This window comes from Candida margitis, assembly GCF_024628925.1.
Source record: "Candida margitis strain CBS 14175 chromosome Unknown scaffold70, whole genome shotgun sequence".
NCBI lineage: Eukaryota > Fungi > Ascomycota > Pichiomycetes > Serinales > Debaryomycetaceae > Lodderomyces > Lodderomyces margitis.
Genome location: NW_026261909.1, coordinates 21,939 through 39,135, shown reverse-complemented (window position 1 = coordinate 39,135; position 17,197 = coordinate 21,939). Strand labels below are relative to the sequence as shown.

The window sequence follows — 17,197 nt, the reverse complement described above, 5'->3', positions numbered from 1 at the left end:
CTCTGCATGCTTATTCCTTCAGACAAAACAAACAAACGTATTGTTTCAATTAATTCCAAATGTTCTTCTTTTGCTGACTGTTGCCAACGAAAGAAGGAAAAAAAAGTATGGATTGTTTTCCTTCAATGCTGGTTCGGAGAACTTTGTTGTTGTTATATTAACCCATTATGCATTTGTGTTTCGTTCTCGGGTTGGTAAATATAGCAATCGAGGAACTCCTTTCCAATCCTATTGTTATAGTTATTTTTATTTTTTTTACATTGTTAGGGCACTCATACTTTAACGTGCCTCGGCTTAAAACATTCTTTGCCAAAAATAGCACAAAAATATTTTAATTGGGAAAATTGAGCAGAGAAAACATTTATCCTTCCTATAGAGTAGAGTGGAGGGGCGGGGGCTTATCTATCTTTGATTGAAGACCGGTAGAGAAGCTGTAGTGGTATCTGTATCCGACGTTTCCACCGAGAAACAGATACAACAGACAGTTGCACTTCTTACATCTCGATCTCTCTTCTCTCCTGTGTACTATTTTTAATGTTGTGTTCTAGTACAGTTAGTTTCAAAATCACCAAAAAGAGACTGAACGTATATTTAGCAACTTCAACCATCTAGAATGAGAGAAGGTGCATGTACAAAGTTCATACAATTTCAAATTTACCAACAAGAATTTCAGGATTCCTCGAGACAGGGAAGCAAAATAAGGGTGAAACACAAAACCAATAGAACATAATATGTAGTCTATATAATAAAGGTGAAATCAGCGTGTAGCAACTGTACCATAACAATTAATTAGCAACTACTACAGTGATAATAATAGGGAGAAGGGGGGGGGAGTATACCCAAGTCTATTGCTGGTACTACTACTTTTAAACAACAAGAGGAAGGTCGTGTACAATTGGGTATTGTTTACTTTTAGAATATGAAAGGAGTGTACTGTATATAAGAATATGTATAACAGCAACTGTAAAATAGTGAGTTTGTGTATTTACACAGAAATGGATAATCGTAATCTTCTAATTAATAATAGAAAAGTTTCTTTTGTTTAAACGACCACTGAGCCTGACTCAGTAATGCCAATTACTACTTTAGGACATTTCCCACCATTCTTACTTAAAAAGATTATCTCCGATTATTTGTCGCCGTATCTTCATAGCAACAAGAGATCAATAGATAGCTCTTCCCCTCTCCAACAACAACTGCTTTATGGAGTACAATTAACATTCACAGACACCTTCCTTATCAAACAGGATGCATAGATAGAAGATTACCCCTTAATTTATTCTTTTTTTCCACATTTTTGCAACTTACAAAGCAACAAAGTCTCCTAAAATCTTGGCATCGGAATTTATTATCGAATACGACCACACACTCTCTTGTTTTTTCTTTCTAAGTTGACAGTAAAAGAGAAGCCACAACCCATTCCTCACCTTCTGTTTTACTCAGTTTGTCATGTTCGAGTCAACTATTACTCTAAACAAACCATTACAACTACAACTACAAAGTGAAACAAACCATTCGAATCGTTCTTATTATAAAAAGCGGCACCACCACACACCTCACATAAAATCAAATCTAACCGTACCTTGCCTTGCTTTGTTCTACAGTCATTGCTTGGCATGCGCTTTTGCTCTATTGTAGCTTATCAAAGAAGAAAGGCTGATTAAAACGTTATGATCAATTTTTTGTTCGATTCAGTAACAAAATCAGAAAACAAACTGAAATAGATGCGACGCAAAAGACGCGTACACCGCTATATTGTCATTTTCCTTTTTCCATTTTAGATTTTTGGTCCGTGTCTCTGTAATCCACTAAAACGTACATACATTGTTTCCTTTTTAAATGTTTCAGACTCACTTGTTTGGCTCAACTTTGTCACACCAAGGGAGATCCAAATTTTGTAACAACAAACTACTTTGCATTTACAATTGAAAGTTTGACATAAACGCGACGCGCTTTCATGATATTCTTTTCCTTTTTGTTTTTTACCAATTAGGCGAAGTAATGGATCGTAAATTTGAAACGTGGAGTTGTCACTAGCTTTAATTGGGTTTAAGAGTTTTCGTTTCTAGAAGCTGATTTACTGATAGTGTCGAGACTGGAGGGGATAGAAATAGATATGCCACTGCCTTAAAAAATATGCAATCACTTTCTTTTCTTTCAGCAAAAGTAATAACATATATCTAACATTGTATCTATAAATAAGTGAAACCTTTCTATAAGTCTAACCATAAAAAGACCGAAAGTAGAAATATCCCAAAAATGAAGTTGTCTTTATAGTTCGGGTGTTCTTGTAGTCCACCTCCACTTATCTCTCCCCCTTACTAATCCTGCCCGTGCTCGATCCACTCCGTAGTACTCATTTGCGACAAACGACTCAAGGCTCGAGCAAATGCAAATCGTTCTTCATCATTAGCAAACATATTTGCCTTTTTCGCAATTGATTTATCAAATCCATGCTTAGTCACCAACTCATCATCCTCAAAAGTTTCTTCCACTCCTTTATCCTTTTGCCGTTTATACAATTGATAATTGCCCTCAGCCAAATCTTCCGGCTCAACAAATAAATCCTTGAATGGGGCGGCACAAGTCACGGCCAATCGACCATGCGAATCATAAACTGCATCTAAAAACGTGATAAACCGACGCACTTCATTTCTAGCGTCGATGCTGAGATAGGGAATATCGGTGATTATAAATGAATGAAACAGTTCAGCAAGAGTAAGGTAATCACCAGCTGATCTTGGGGTGCCACATAGTTCAAAAAATGTAAATTGGGCCACATTGGGTGGCGAACAATATGGAATGGGAATTTTCCTGCCCCATACTTCAAGATTATAATTTGTTAATTTATCCTGACACTTGGTGTTGCCATCATTAAAATACTCATACCATTGCGCCACATGCTTGGCACAATTGGCCCGATTGACTTTGGAATCCCATTTGACACCCGGTTTAGGATAATAATACACTGAACTAATTGGCTTGGGCACTTTTCGATAATCAGTAGGCGAATTCAAATAAATGACTCGACATTTGTGTTTAATCAACTGGATACAGGGGATAAAACTAACTCGCTGGATTCCATTGAGGTATAAATCATCAGGAGCTCGATTACTAGTGGCAAATAAAACCACACCGTAATCGGGAGATAATAGCATCATGAGCAACCGCCGTAACAACATGGCATCAGCCACATCAGTCACTTGAAACTCATCAAAACATAAAATAGTTGAATCACGAGCAATCTCCGCCGCCAATATAGGAATCACATCGATATCATCGTGCTCCTCACCTGACTTCAGCTTCGAACTATATTTCATCTTCAACTGATGTGTACGTTTATGTAAATTTTGCATAAATTGATGGAAATGGACTCGTTTTTTATTCAAGTGCAGTGGCACAGTTTGGTAAAACAAATCCATCAACATCGTCTTACCACACCCCACGTCTCCATAAAGATAAATACCCTTGACATTGCCATCACCATCGCTTGCAGTAAAGTCATAATCAGAAGCTCCTACTGTACTAGAGCCACTCCCACCACCATTGCGACCGAAAAACGATGAAAATGTCTTTACGAGAGAAAACTTGGGTTTCAAGTCTTTATAAGTGGGTATTTCAACTTTGGGCGGCTGGTAGTCATTCAAAAGTGTATGCAATTGTGACAATGAAGTGATGATTTTATGTTGATATGGATCATCTCGCAATTTACCTTGTTCGACTCGCTTGGTATATAGCTCAAGTGGAGTTTGGAAATGGCGATGACTGGTTGTGAATTTTCGTTGTGGGTTTAGATGTCCATTGTTGGGTATCTGTTTTGTTTTGGGTAATATTGATTCGAGCCTAAGCGGAATTCTCAGTAGTATCATAGTATTGTCTCTTTTTTTGAGTAGTGATCCCCCCTATGTTTAAAATATGCCGTAAAAATATCTAGTAGGAAGTGTGTCTTTGTTATACGAATGAGTCGTAGTGCATTTGACAGTGTATGGTTTTGTATTTGGTGTCCAAAGACGACTAGTTTTAAAAATCTTTTATCTAAGCTAAATCTGGTGTAAAAAAGAAAACAGGTTTTGTTTTAGTTGACGCATTGTGGTTGGTGAGTTTTTCTCTTTTCAAATGTGACGTAATATGCAGTACCCAGCTTTTTTGATCAAAACTAATATCTTCATACAACAGAGCTTGTTTAAAAAAACACTAGAACATCCACCACAACCACTACAACCACCAACACCACTCTCACTGGCACAAGGATGTCAAAATCAGCAACGCCATCAACAACAACCTCAGCCGATCTTCACACCCTCCTGGATATCACCACTAAACCACATTCGTTCAAACGAAACCCCAATCGCAAACCAATAGGCAATAGACGCTACAAGCCCAGTCGACAATTAATATCGGATGAAATAAAGTATATCCAGCAAAAGGAAAACTTACCTGTTGATAAACCAACTTATATATCAGTGACTGCTCCCCCCAGCCTATTACCCAAGAAACATTATTGTGATATCACTGGATTAGAAGGCAAATATAAAAACCCTGCTAATCAATTACGATTTCATGATGTGGAGATATATCAAGAAGTTATAAAGAATATGCATCCTGGTGTTGATCAAGCGTATTTGGAACTACGTGGAGCTAATGTTGTATTAAAGTAAAAGAGATAGCATATATATATATATATAAGTGTGTATAAATGTATGGATTTCTTTGTTATATAAAACCATCAACTAGTTTCTTTACTCCTTCATCAAATTTATGTGAATTCAACACGTCCTCTTCTTCATTACCGTAATTTGCCAGTTCATCGTGTTCATTAGCTGTAAAATTTCTAAATGGATTACAAACAACTCTCAAATACAATTTATAAACGGATGTGATGAATTTATGCAAGTTATCTTGGTTTATCGTGGCACTCTGGTCCATCCCCACAACTATCTTTAATCCATTGTTTGATTCGTATCCATATACAATCACTTGGTCTTGAATGAACAAGAGTAAAACGCCATTCGAGTTTTGTTGTTGTTGTTGCTCACGTAATGCTAATGATGTAGGTGACGAAAAGATATCGAGCGCCATATGGCTGAAGAAATTGAATTTGAGAAAGTTGTTGATGGTCGTTGTCGGCTGTACTGACTTGTTGGTTTCTTCACCAGCAACTTCTACCTCTTCCTCGTTTGTGTCTTTTGCGATTGCATCGGTGTCCAGTAGAAACGATTGAATGTATAGCGGTTTATCGGTGCGCGATATTAATGATACAAATTGTACCGGGTTTTTGCGGGTCGATGTCATTGTTGGGATGTGAAGTAGGTGTTCTGTTGAGTTTGGCACAGCAGTGAGCCTATTAGTGCTTGGGATATGGCTTGGTTATGCACAGTCTATGAGAGAGAGAGAGAGAAATTTGATATTGATCCAAGTGTCGTGTCGCACTGAATCTGACACGACACCAAAAGGAGTGCAAGATGGATGTCCCCGTATGCGTTCACGTTTGAACAGTTGGAAGTTACCTAAGCTTCATAGAGTTTATTTACAAGGTCATCTAAGATTACCTCCTTTGACAAGGTGTAGACCACTTTTCGTTCTCAAGTGAAATTGGTAAACCACTGATGTTTGTTGCAGACCCAAAGTGTCTTGCTACCAAATTGCAACAAATATTTCTCACATGAATCGCTTGAAAGAGACATCGAATGAGGATGAATATCAACACATCAAGGTGCTGCCTACAAATCGTTAACATCCTATTTACATAGATACTAGCTTCACTAAGCTAGTTTTTGTCGTTGAGCTACAATATAGATAAACTTTGCTACAATTATATGGTCATTGGACATCAACTAAACATCCAATCCTTACACTGGATTTCAAGCATACTGGATCTTAAGGGGGAGAAACCATTAGCTGGGAAGTAATTCCAATGTAGTACCAATGTAGTAGTAGTGGTATAAGCGGGCCGTAGTCGGACAGAGTCGTTCAATTTCTCTAAGAAAACAAAGTACGCGTGGTGCGTCTTCATCTCATAAGTTAATTTTTTTCTTTTAGTCCTCTCTCCCGATGTCTCCTTTTGCACAAAACAACAGAAGATCGAGGAACGAGGAAATGTCCCGAGACATGCCGAAATTCCTATACCGAATAATCTTCCGTGAGAGAAAGAGAGTCAAAAAATTAGTGAAACATTGTTTGTAGAGCTCCTCTAGTGGTGTTAACTCTCAATCATATTATGGACGTTATTAAGAGACTTATTTTTGTTCCACTGTGCGCACCACCATAGCCACATTTGCCCACCAAACCCCCGCCACCACCAAAGAGAAAAAAAAAAAAAGAGAAAAAAAACAACAGTAGATTGAAAGTGGAATGGAGTGAGAGAGATCTTAACAATTCTTTCTGAATCACAATAGAAAAGTATGTATGTGTAATGGAGATAACAAAAAACAAAGCAAAAAATCATTACAACCAAAACACACACAAACCTACAATACGTAATAAAGCATTTAACTTTGGCTTCACTAAACGCCGAAACAAGGCTGTGAATTTTTATATTTTTTTGTTTTTTTTGTACGCGAAAAGTGGGTTAAAGACTGAAGTATGCTGATTTTGTAATGAAATTTGCCAAAAAGCAGACTTCGCCTTCTCTTTGTCTGACTATACACACAAGCATATATATGCCCTTTGTAGTATGTGTGTGTGTGTGTGTGTGTGTGTGTGTCTCTCTCTCTCTCTCTCTTTCTCTTTCTCTCTCTGTACATTTTGAATCAAGAAATAACTAAAAAACTAAACACAATAAAAGTTGATTGTTTTCTTTGTCTATCAATTTAAAAGGAACAAAAAAAAATATAACTGTGCCTTTTAATTTTTTTTTCCATCCCTTTACAAATTTTAGAAAAACTCAACAACTAAAAAAACACCCCCCCTCCTCCAAAACAAACCAGACTTTTATTTCAACAACCCTGTTTTCTTTCTGATATCTCTTTTTTTTTCTTAATTTTTTCTTACCTGAGTCAATAACAACAACCCACTCGCTACTACTACTATAAACTATGGCTATCTTTAGATCCAAATCATCTAACAAAACCCCACAGGAAGGGGGACACATGGACGTCAAGCTCACGCAAAAGGATGAGGAACAATATAAAGTGCACACCGCCAACATCCATGACCCCATCTTGACTGCCGTCAACGAAGCCCAACCATTCGAACAAGCTGCTCAAAGAGACACAAGGAGGCCATCGTACTTGTCCAATGATTCAGCTGATTTGAAGGATATATTTGGCCAACCAATTAGACAAACTGATATGTCGAACCCCACGAGAAATAGGAATGAGAGGCCTTTGGATACCATACGTGGGTTCGAGTATGCCATCACTGGTGACATGACTTACCGAGATCAATTGGAGAGTGGTCGTTTGGGATGGGGGTTCCATGAAGATTTTCCATACTATAACTTGAATGGACAAGGAGGAGCAGGCGGTCAAGATGAGGGACAGATGGGAGGAAGTGGAAGACCAGTGATTAATTTCGATGATCAACCAGTTTACCAAGCGCAGAACTATAGTGCTAGCTCTTTGCAGAATGATACTGGTAAGAAGAAAAAGAGAGGTTTATTTGGAAGGAAGAAGTAAGGCTAGCCTTTCACTCTATATAAAGCCATGGCCGATGAATACTCTTTGGTTATGTTTGTTTTATTTTGTTTAGTTCGTTTCATAGTCTTTTTCTTTTGTTTGAATGTATTTGATTTGGTAACAAGACCTTGGTTGTGTTGTAGGAAAGATGCACTCTAATTCCTACAGTACTACTACTACACGTACAACGATGTTTTGCTTTACATATAAAGCTGTAGCTTGAATCATATGTATATTGTTCGCTAATACGTTTTACAAAGGTTTCATGATTTCATCATACAACATCCGCTTCAACTCTTCAACACTCAACTCATCCTTCTTTTTATCAAAATCAAAGAAATCCTCGGGGATTTTTTCACTAACAGGCTCATCATTTGGATCATGATACAATTGTAAATACGGATGTTTCAATGCATCCTCCATGGTAATTCGTTTAGCAGGATTGAAAATAAGCAATTTTTCCAATAAATCCAACGCTAGTGGATTAATTTGTGAATTGACATTTTTAAACAACTCAGCAAAGGGAATCTTTTTACAAAATGGCAATGATCGGATATATTCACGGGCTCGTTTCGATTTGATATTGTAATAATCTTCCATATTGGGCGTACCCAAGACTTCCATAATTAACCACAATTGATTATGATAGTCTCTTCCAGGGAACAAGGGCCTACCACTCAACATTTCGGCCAAGATACATCCTACTGACCATACATCAATCGCCGTGGTGTATTCTTGGAAAGTCAACATAATCTCGGGTGCTCTATACCATCGAGTAGCAACGTATTCCGTCATGAATCCGAAATTATCCTCCAGCGACGCAATGCTTCTAGCAAGACCGAAATCACAAATCTTCAAGTCACAATTGGAATTAAGCAATAAATTCAGCGGTTTCAAATCTCGATGCAAGACATTAGCTGAATGCATGGCTTTTAGGGCTCGTAATGTTTGATAGGTAAAGTATTGTATATGGTCATCAGTTAAAGTTTGCGTGCGTATTACGCGATGTAAGTCAGTTTCCATCAATTCTTGAATGAGATAAATCTCATTAAAATGGGCATAATCATATGGTCGTTGTATGGCAAGTATCGAAATTATATTTTCATGATTGAAATGTTTCAAGAGTTTTAATTCCCGCAATGTTCGTAAACACAACATTGATCGTTCAAATGGTTCGATTTTCTTTATGGCAACTTTTTGTTGCGATGGCTTGTGAATGGCTGAACATACTATACCATAGGCACCTTCACCAACGATTTCCAAGATTTGGTAATGGTCAGACACGTTGAAAGACACTTGTCTTTGGGGTGTTTCTGGTTGTTGCTGTTGTTGCTGTTGTTGCATTTGTTGCATTTGCTGCATTTGCTGCATTTGCTGCTGTTGTTGTTGTAGTTGGGCTTGGTGATGCTGTTGCGGATGATGTTCAACGCTCATTTTCGGGGTGTATATCAGTTGATCTTTTTATTTTATTTTTTTTCTTGGACTTGTAGTGGGGAGAAGAACACTATGAAAAGAATGTGACTTGACCTTGTATTTTGAGCAGTAGAGTGCAATACAATACAGTAAATGGTCTATCGTTTGTCTATATGATTAAGCTGAGATGAGACTGGAAAGAAAGAAACAAAGAAAGAAAGAAAGAAAGAAAGAAAGAGGTTGGTTGAAATTTAGAGAAGTTCGTATGGCAAATTTAAAATAAAAAAAAAAGAAAAACGAAAAAAAAAAATTAAAATTAAAAATTGTTAAAAAGTCTTTTGTGTAATTTTGACTACTGATCATGTCTCTCTATGTCTCTATGCCTCTATGTCTTTATGTCTCTTGCTAACGGAATGTGACAGAAGCATATTCTTTACACGATATATATATATATATACATTTGGTGATTGAAGAGCATAATAAGCAAAAGAGTATAGTTGTTTCGTCTTATCGTCTAAGAAAGGTTTATTTGTTATATTTGGCGTATTAAAAAATTATTTGTCCTTTTATTTCATTTTGTTTCAGATGTACTTTTTAAATTTACTTTTTACCAATCATTACCCAATCATCACTTTACTTTACTTTACTTTACTTTACATTACTTTAGTTTACTTTGCAATACTATTTTATTTCTCATAACTCTCTTCTTTAAAAGGTTTGTATTTTTTATTTTTCTCTATTTGGCATAAAATGACAGACACGAAATTAGATAAACTAGTACATGTATTTATATATTTATATATATATATATATGTGTGTGTTTTAATAGAGAATGTGCTGTCTTTTCTATTTAGTGTTTTGAAGGAACCTTTTAGTAAATGTTTACACTGCTGTAAGTAATATGTGTTTGTACTTCTTTAGTATGTAATTTCTTTTTTTTTTTGTCTTTTTTAAGGTACCACCATCACCACCACCAACTGAACACGTTGTTGTTTAAGTCACACAATGCACACCCCAAATGCAAGAGAACACAATAAAACACAATAAAACACAAGAGAACGAGAAACACAAGAGAGAAGAGAGAGAAGAGACAGACGCGTCAAATGCACCTATTTTTGAAACCCAAATATTTTTGGATGAAATAATAATAATAAATTGTACCCCTTACAGCCTCCTTTCTTCCTTGCTTCCTTCATGTCTTACAACTTATACTTTAAACAGTTAAAACAAAAAGTAAAACTCAACTATAATGATTTTCGTTTATTATATGCCTAGTTATGGGTCTACAGATAACTTTTACGTACGAGAGATAACCCCTTCCCCTCTCCCCTCCCCCTTATTCATCCTCATATTCGTCGTCGTCGTCGTCGTCGTCGTCTTCGTCAATCTCAACTGCGTCACTTGTGTTATCAGCAATTGCACCATCATTTTCATCATCATCATCATCACTGAACACACTAACTGTTTTCGCTCTTGCTGGTGGTCTACTTGAGCGTCTTCTACTTTCCAACATCTGTGGTTTATCGCCCAACATGTCCAAGTCGTCCAACTCATCCAATACATGTTGTTTTGGCTTTGGCTTTGGCTTTGGCTTTGGCTTTGGCTTTGAGTTAGAAGTGGTGCTCTTGGATGTTTCGACATCTTTGCTACTACTACTCACTTCAAAAATGTCATCATCTGAATCTAAATCAAAGATCGAACTAGCAACAGGTCTGGCGGGCTTTGTAGATTTAGGAGGCTGACTAGTCGCTTTTGCTTTTGTTTGGGACTTACTTGAAGGAGAAAAAAATGAAAGAATGTCGCTTGGTTCCTTTTTCACCATTGTTTCGTTTGGCACTGGAGTTGATGAAGTTGTTGGCGTAGAGACCTCCTCTACGTTAGTTGAATTGACTTTTGGCTGTTTGGGTTTAGCAACTGTTTTCAGTGGGCCACCCAGCGCAGTTTGTTCGACCTTTACCTTTTTTATCGGTTCAGATTCAGACTTGACTGTTTTCCTCTTTCTTGTCTTTTTCTTGTTCCCACTGCTTGACAAATGCTCTCTTTCCTCAGCATCTTTCGCCAAAAACAACTCATACTCTCTCATAAACGCATCCAAATCCTGATTCCACAAATCAACCGCCGATTTGCCAATCAATATCTCCAATTCCTTTTGCAAGCCGGACTTTTCATTCAAAAGTTTGACATACCGTTCGTGCGTCAAGGACCAGATTGTCATTCCCAACAAGTAATCATACGATGAAAAGATTGTATCTGGTTTGTGCTCTCCTTCAACACGATCCTCAGTTCTCTTCAAGTTCAATGCCGAAACATCACCTTCGTTTTCTATCTCCTCTTCTGAGTCATTTTCATCGATAAACACATTGGCACCCTTTGATTCAACTGGCTTACCGTCCTTGGTAAACTTGGTGAAATCTCGCTGCCCGAGCAATTCAATCAAGTCTTTCTTCTTTTTGTTTGCCACCGACAACTCCTTCTCAATAATCATTTTCACAAATCTCGCTTGCTCAGAAATCATCAACAACTTCCGCTGCAACATCTCAAGCATGTGGTTCTTTCTTTTTTCGTAATATTCTAAACGGACATAGTAAAAATCTTTCAAGATTTCAAACACATTGTTGTACTTTTTAATTCTTCCATACGGATCAAAAGCAACCATATTGGCCAAACTTACCGACGAAACCAACTTGAACTTCTCCAATAACCCAACCTTCAATGCTTTTTCCATTTCGGCATCGCTCAATTTAACAATAAATTTGATCGATGTCGTATGATGTTCCTCCATATCTTTGATCCAGGCAGGTGTCTTTTCGTTACCAAACCCAGCCAATAAGAATTCCTTAACAGTGTTGGTCCAAGTCTTTACTGGGATTTCAGTAATTTCAACTGTATTGTTATCAATTTGTTCAACCCTACCGCTAATCTTGTACTTTTGTTGTCCCATAGGCTCAATATCACCTTCCCATCCTTTGTACCACGGCGTCATCTCTTCCAATGGTTCATTATTCATAAGTCTCTTTAAATTGGCAACGATGTCCTTTGGGTCAAAAGAAGGGATGTTGGTTGACCACCCAGTTCCAATACCTTCTGCCCCATTGACCAAAATCATGGGCAAGACCGGTAAATACCACTGTGGTTCAACAGTCTGCTCGTCATCTTGCACGTAGTTATAGATCGGATTATCCAATGGGTTGAAAATTGCCTTGGTAATTTCATTCAACTCGGTAAAGATATATCTCGCAGCAGCAGCGTCCTTACCACCAGTTGCCCTCGAACCGAACGCACCATTTGGTTTTAAAATGTTGACGTTGTTTGATCCCACAAAGTTCTGCGCAAGCCCAATGATTGTTTGCACCAATGAAACCTCACCATGGTGGTATCCAGTGTTTTCACTTACATATGCCGCCAATTGCGCAACCTTGATTTCACTCTTGAGATTTCTCTTGAAACAACCAAACAATACTTTTCTTTGACCTGGCTTCAACCCATCTAGTACAGACGGGATAGATCTGATATTGTCAGACATGGAGAACAAAATCAATTCCTTATTGATAAATTCACTTATAGGTATTTCATTCAATTCAGGGTTCAACTGGTTTCCAGGAACAAAGTTTTGCAACCATTCTTTTCGTTCATCGGCCTTCTTTTTCGAAAATGCCAAATCAATGTAGTTGCTATCTTCGCCTTGCAACGCGTGGAATCGCTTCAAGTGCTTATCCAAGGCCGTGAAATACTCTCGTGCTTCCATTGGTGTTGAAGTACCCAACCCCTTGTAGTACTTTTGAGTCCAGCGGCACGTTTGTCCTTCTCCATCTCTCCACGCTTCAAACTCCGGCATGCTATAAAATGGAATCACCTTTTTGGCACCGCGACCTTTTACAGTTACCTTGACGATTGGCGTAATAAACTCAAGCAAAAATCCAGGAATATCAAGCAAACCGGGAAATGAGGTTTCCAAAAAGTTGATAATCAATCCCTTTATATGTGAACCATCTTGATCTTGATCTGTCATGATCATTATATGACCATATCTTAACGATTTAATATTTTCGGCTGTGTATGCTTTTTTGTGCTGAAGACCGATAATCTGTTTCAACGAATTGATTTCGGTATTCTTCGCAATTTGATCGGCTGATGCTTCACGAACGTTTAGCAATTTGCCTCGCAAGGGGAAACAACCATAATAATCTCTCCCAATAACCGTGAGCCCGGCCACAGCCAAGTTCAAAGCAGATAACCCTTCGGTAAGAATCAAGGTACATTTTAGACCATCCTTTGTACCTGCTTTATTTGCATCAACTAAGTTAACCTGACCTTTGATACGCAGCTTCCTGCTTCCATCCACCTTTTGCAAGGCTTTGTCTTCATTGGCATTGGCAATGTCACGAATCTTTTCAGCAATCCCCGTTTTCAATATACGACCGATTAAGTTATCGGAAGCAACAAATTTTTCTTTACCACCAAATTGAGACACTTTCGTGGTAAGTTGTTCTTTTGTTTGCGAGGTAAATGCAGGGTTCTCAATGAGACAGTTGATAAAGATAAACATGTTGTCTCTCACCTCGTTTGGCTTAATCATCAACTTTTTCTTACCCTTTTCCTTTTTTGACAATGTTTCAATCAATTTGGTTATGATTTGATCAGAAACGTACTTGACATGGGTGCCACCAGCTGTTGTGGCGATGGAATTCACGAAACTTACTTGGTTGAATGTGCCATCACTGACTGCAAACGCCACTTCCCAACGGTCGTTGAATACTTCATGCACGATTGTGGTGTGGTTTTTGATAACAGCTGTGTCTCCTCCTTCAGGCTCGGGAGATCTTTCCTTTATTGCTTTGACGTACATTTCCACATAGCTTTTGAAACTGTTAACTGCTAATCGTTTATCATTGAGGTATATGTTACAGCTCTTGACAGTACCGCATAGATCGTACACCCTTCGTCGCAAAACCGATAACAAATCGTCATCCAAGCTATCCATTTCGAATTTACTCAAGTCCGGTTTGAAGGTGATCTTGGTGTATTCCTTTTTGGTCTTTAGTGCAGTAATTTTTGGCTTGCCAACTTTAGTCATATTGTCGGTCCAAGTTTGTTTGTACAATTTACCAGTGTTCAAATCAGCCGTTTCTACTTCGAATTGGGTGGAAAAGATGTTACACAATTTGGCACCAAACCCATTTCTACCACCAGTAACCTTCTTTTGATCATCGTCATAATTCGAAGATGTCAACAAGTTACCAAAGATCAATTCCGGGATGTACATTTTTTCCTTGGTGTGCATCTCTACTGGAATACCTTTACCGTCGTTAAACACTTGGATAATGTTATTTTCAGGATCGATTCTCACCTTGATATTCTTCATCGAAGGGTCTCTAATCTTGTTATCAGCGGCATTTACTAGAATCTCATCAAAAATTTTGTAAAGCCCAGGAACAATTGTGACTTCCTGATACTTCATTGACTCCGACTCCGAATCAAAACACCACATTTCCATTTTGGTCTTTTCAACAGAGCCAATATAAGTATCGGGTCTCTTTAAAATATGCTCCAACTGAGAAAGTTTTTGATAAGTCTCGGAAGCATTGGAGGTTTTTGCAGTTGAATTTGTTGACGCGTTGGCAGAAGAGTTTAAGGACGTGTCTGTTAGTGGTTGTTTCTTTTGTTGCTTTGTCTTTTGCACCTTTTCTGAGCTGAATTCTTCATTATAGCTCGAGCCTTCAGAAAGGTAATCAGATTCATCTGAAGCTTCTGACATGTTGAAGCCGCGGTGTACTCTTGCAGTAAGAAAAAAGAAACGGGTGGTGTGCTTCCCTCTCTCTTCTTTTTTTTCTCTTTTGCTTTGTTTATACTCTTTGGATCAAAGTGAACACAAAATAGATTCCTCGCGTTTCGATCTAATCACCAAAGTAGAAAGACTCAATTGTGTATAATATAGAAAGCAAAAAGGTGAACTACTGACCACTTCAACAATTTTCACATACACCAGTTACCTCCTTTAGGACAGTGAATACTTTTCAATCATATTGTGTATGTATTGTGTATGCAAAAACTATATAACTCTACTGCTCATTTGCAGCAGCTACTTACTCTTTTTCAACATTTCTGCTTGAATTCGCTCAAATTCGTCATCATCAATGTCTTTTGAGGATCTCTTCTTGCCTCGCTTTTTGCCGTATTTCGCCTCTAGGTTGGAAATCAACCCATCCAATCGGTTATTTTGACGGCTTTTGATCAAACTTGCCAAATCCTGTGATTTCTCATTCTTTTTTTTCAACTGCTTCTCTAACTCCTCTGCCTCTTTAGCTTCTTTGGCCAATTTCTTCAACATGTTTTTCACTTTAGTTTTCCTGCTCTTCGTATACTTTTCCCAAGACTTTGTCACAGACTTTTCCACTTTCAAATGGGGGAGTTCTTGCTCAATGATTTTATATACACGCTCTTCCTCGGATTCAGTAAAGTTCAAATGAGGAATCACTTCAAACAACTTTAGGAAATCGCCTTCGTAATAGATGAAATTCGAGATAATGTCTTCTTTCTCCTCTTCCGAGTTTTGGTACTTGACCCTGTCCTCTTCTATCATGTCAATAGTAATTCTCTCATTCATCGATTGGAAATACTCCTTCCAGTCAAACCCCTCGTCATCGTAATCTTCACTAAACTCTGACAACGAACCCAAAGTATCGTATCGGTTCCGCTTTACTGGGTCACTCAATATGCTGTATGAAAATTGAATTTTGGTGAATAGTTCCTCTTCAGAAACTGCCTCCGAGCCACCATCTTGGTTTAATTGTTTGATCTTATCAGGGTGATGCTTCAAACATAGTTTCTTGTAAGTTTTTTTTATTAGTATTGGGGATGCATCTTTATCAACACCCAACACTTCATAAGGATCTATATCTGGAAACGGAATACCCATGATAATGTGGCAAATTCAGCAGTATTCGATATTTGTTTCGAAATGAAGCCTTTAGTGCAACATCGAGTGATTTGAAGAAAACAAATTTTTTGATTTTTGGTGAGGGAAGAGAAACGCGAGGGAAAAGAAATTGGCTCTAACTGCCACGGTTATCGGAGGGCAGTTATAGGGGAGTAAAAATACCACTACAAATCACATCGCAATACATCTGTTGCTACAAATAATCCCATTACAGTAATCAAAGTTTCCACTTCCATCACCAGATTTATACCCCACTCATTTACTTGTGCTTTTCCTTTAAACGTTCAATTTCTCTGTAGGCTCTTTCCAATTCTTGTTTCAACTTCTCGTTAGATGCACTCAACTCAGAGACCGCTTGCTCAGTCAATAACTTTTCTAAAGTCCATTTCTCAATATTGTTGTTCTCATTTTCTTTCAATCTTTTGATATATTCTACTGCTCTTTGCAAGATTTGTGTCTTGTTTGTGTCCCTTGTAGGAATCAATTCAGCCAATTCCTTGATACCGATATTGATTGCTTCTCTTCTGCGTCTTTCCACTTCTTTGTGATTGTCTTTTCTTTGTTTATGCCATTCTTCTGTGCCATGTTGTGGCTTGCTTGAATTGGAACCTTGATAGTCACTACCAGGACTTCCAGGATGATGTTCAAGTGGTGAACCGTGTGATGACAAATGGCCACCTTCTGGAGATTGATGTTGAGCCTGACGAGCTTGTTCTTGCTCAATCTTTTGCTTGAGAAGATTCTGATGATAAGCTTGTTGTGCTTGCTGCTGCTGCTGTTGTTGTTGCTGTTGCTGTTGCTGTTGCTGTTGCTGTTGCTGTTGTTGCTGCTGCTCTTGCTGTTGTTCGTTGATAGCAGCGGCAGCACTGGCCACAGCACCAATAGCTGCACTTTCAGTTTCCTCATTTTTATCTTGTCCCTTATCCAGCTTCTTCTCTGATTCGTCATCATGTCCATTTTCAGCCTTAGATTGTCCCTCATGGTGAGCCATCAATTCAGAGTCTATAGCTATATCATCACCATACTTTGCTTGCTTCTTTCCTTCCTCGTGTTCAGAAGTCGATGATCTTTTGGACATTGAGTTTCTACAATACTATTGTTAGTAATCATGTGATCTCATCTATGAACGGGTGCAAAAATCACTTAGTAATTACACAACTGAGAATTGGAGTGTGTGGGTGACGAACTTCCCCTAACACTCAGACCCCAGCTGTGTCATCAACTAAGCCAA

General features: G+C 38.1%; 8 protein-coding genes across 8 annotated transcripts; 2 read left to right on the top strand and 6 right to left on the bottom strand. All coding sequences in view use genetic code 12, as the record gives it.

The window, feature by feature from the left end:
- Nucleotides 1–2,321: 2,321 nt before the first annotated feature.
- Nucleotides 2,322–3,869, bottom strand: CANMA_005097 (uncharacterized protein; the record flags this gene model as incomplete). The annotated part of the gene is made up of 1 exon (XM_051817443.1): nucleotides 2,322–3,869. The coding sequence occupies one exon, from the start codon at nucleotides 3,867–3,869 to the stop codon at nucleotides 2,322–2,324; it is 1,548 nt and encodes a 515-aa protein (XP_051669321.1).
- Nucleotides 3,870–4,250: 381 nt separating this feature from the next.
- CANMA_005096 (uncharacterized protein) lies at nucleotides 4,251–4,658 on the top strand (the record flags this gene model as incomplete). Its single annotated transcript, XM_051817442.1, has 1 exon — nucleotides 4,251–4,658. The coding sequence occupies one exon, from the start codon at nucleotides 4,251–4,253 to the stop codon at nucleotides 4,656–4,658; it is 408 nt and encodes a 135-aa protein (XP_051669320.1).
- Nucleotides 4,659–4,713: 55 nt separating this feature from the next.
- CANMA_005095 (uncharacterized protein) lies at nucleotides 4,714–5,292 on the bottom strand (the record flags this gene model as incomplete). The annotated part of the gene is made up of 1 exon (XM_051817441.1): nucleotides 4,714–5,292. The coding sequence occupies one exon, from the start codon at nucleotides 5,290–5,292 to the stop codon at nucleotides 4,714–4,716; it is 579 nt and encodes a 192-aa protein (XP_051669319.1).
- A 1,742-nt stretch (nucleotides 5,293–7,034) lies between these two features.
- On the top strand, nucleotides 7,035–7,616 carry CANMA_005094 (uncharacterized protein; the record flags this gene model as incomplete). Its single annotated transcript, XM_051817440.1, has 1 exon — nucleotides 7,035–7,616. One exon carries the CDS (start codon nucleotides 7,035–7,037, stop codon nucleotides 7,614–7,616), a length of 582 nt encoding a protein of 193 aa, XP_051669318.1.
- Nucleotides 7,617–7,868: 252 nt separating this feature from the next.
- On the bottom strand, nucleotides 7,869–9,050 carry CEK1 (mitogen-activated serine/threonine-protein kinase; the record flags this gene model as incomplete). The annotated part of the gene is made up of 1 exon (XM_051817439.1): nucleotides 7,869–9,050. The coding sequence occupies one exon, from the start codon at nucleotides 9,048–9,050 to the stop codon at nucleotides 7,869–7,871; it is 1,182 nt and encodes a 393-aa protein (XP_051669317.1).
- A 1,315-nt stretch (nucleotides 9,051–10,365) lies between these two features.
- TOP2 (DNA topoisomerase 2) lies at nucleotides 10,366–14,784 on the bottom strand (the record flags this gene model as incomplete). Its single annotated transcript, XM_051817438.1, has 1 exon — nucleotides 10,366–14,784. The coding sequence occupies one exon, from the start codon at nucleotides 14,782–14,784 to the stop codon at nucleotides 10,366–10,368; it is 4,419 nt and encodes a 1,472-aa protein (XP_051669316.1).
- Nucleotides 14,785–15,108: 324 nt separating this feature from the next.
- On the bottom strand, nucleotides 15,109–15,945 carry CANMA_005091 (uncharacterized protein; the record flags this gene model as incomplete). Its single annotated transcript, XM_051817435.1, has 1 exon — nucleotides 15,109–15,945. One exon carries the CDS (start codon nucleotides 15,943–15,945, stop codon nucleotides 15,109–15,111), a length of 837 nt encoding a protein of 278 aa, XP_051669315.1.
- A 280-nt stretch (nucleotides 15,946–16,225) lies between these two features.
- Nucleotides 16,226–17,044, bottom strand: CBF1 (Cbf1p; the record flags this gene model as incomplete). Its single annotated transcript, XM_051817434.1, has 1 exon — nucleotides 16,226–17,044. The coding sequence occupies one exon, from the start codon at nucleotides 17,042–17,044 to the stop codon at nucleotides 16,226–16,228; it is 819 nt and encodes a 272-aa protein (XP_051669314.1).
- Nucleotides 17,045–17,197: the final 153 nt, after the last annotated feature.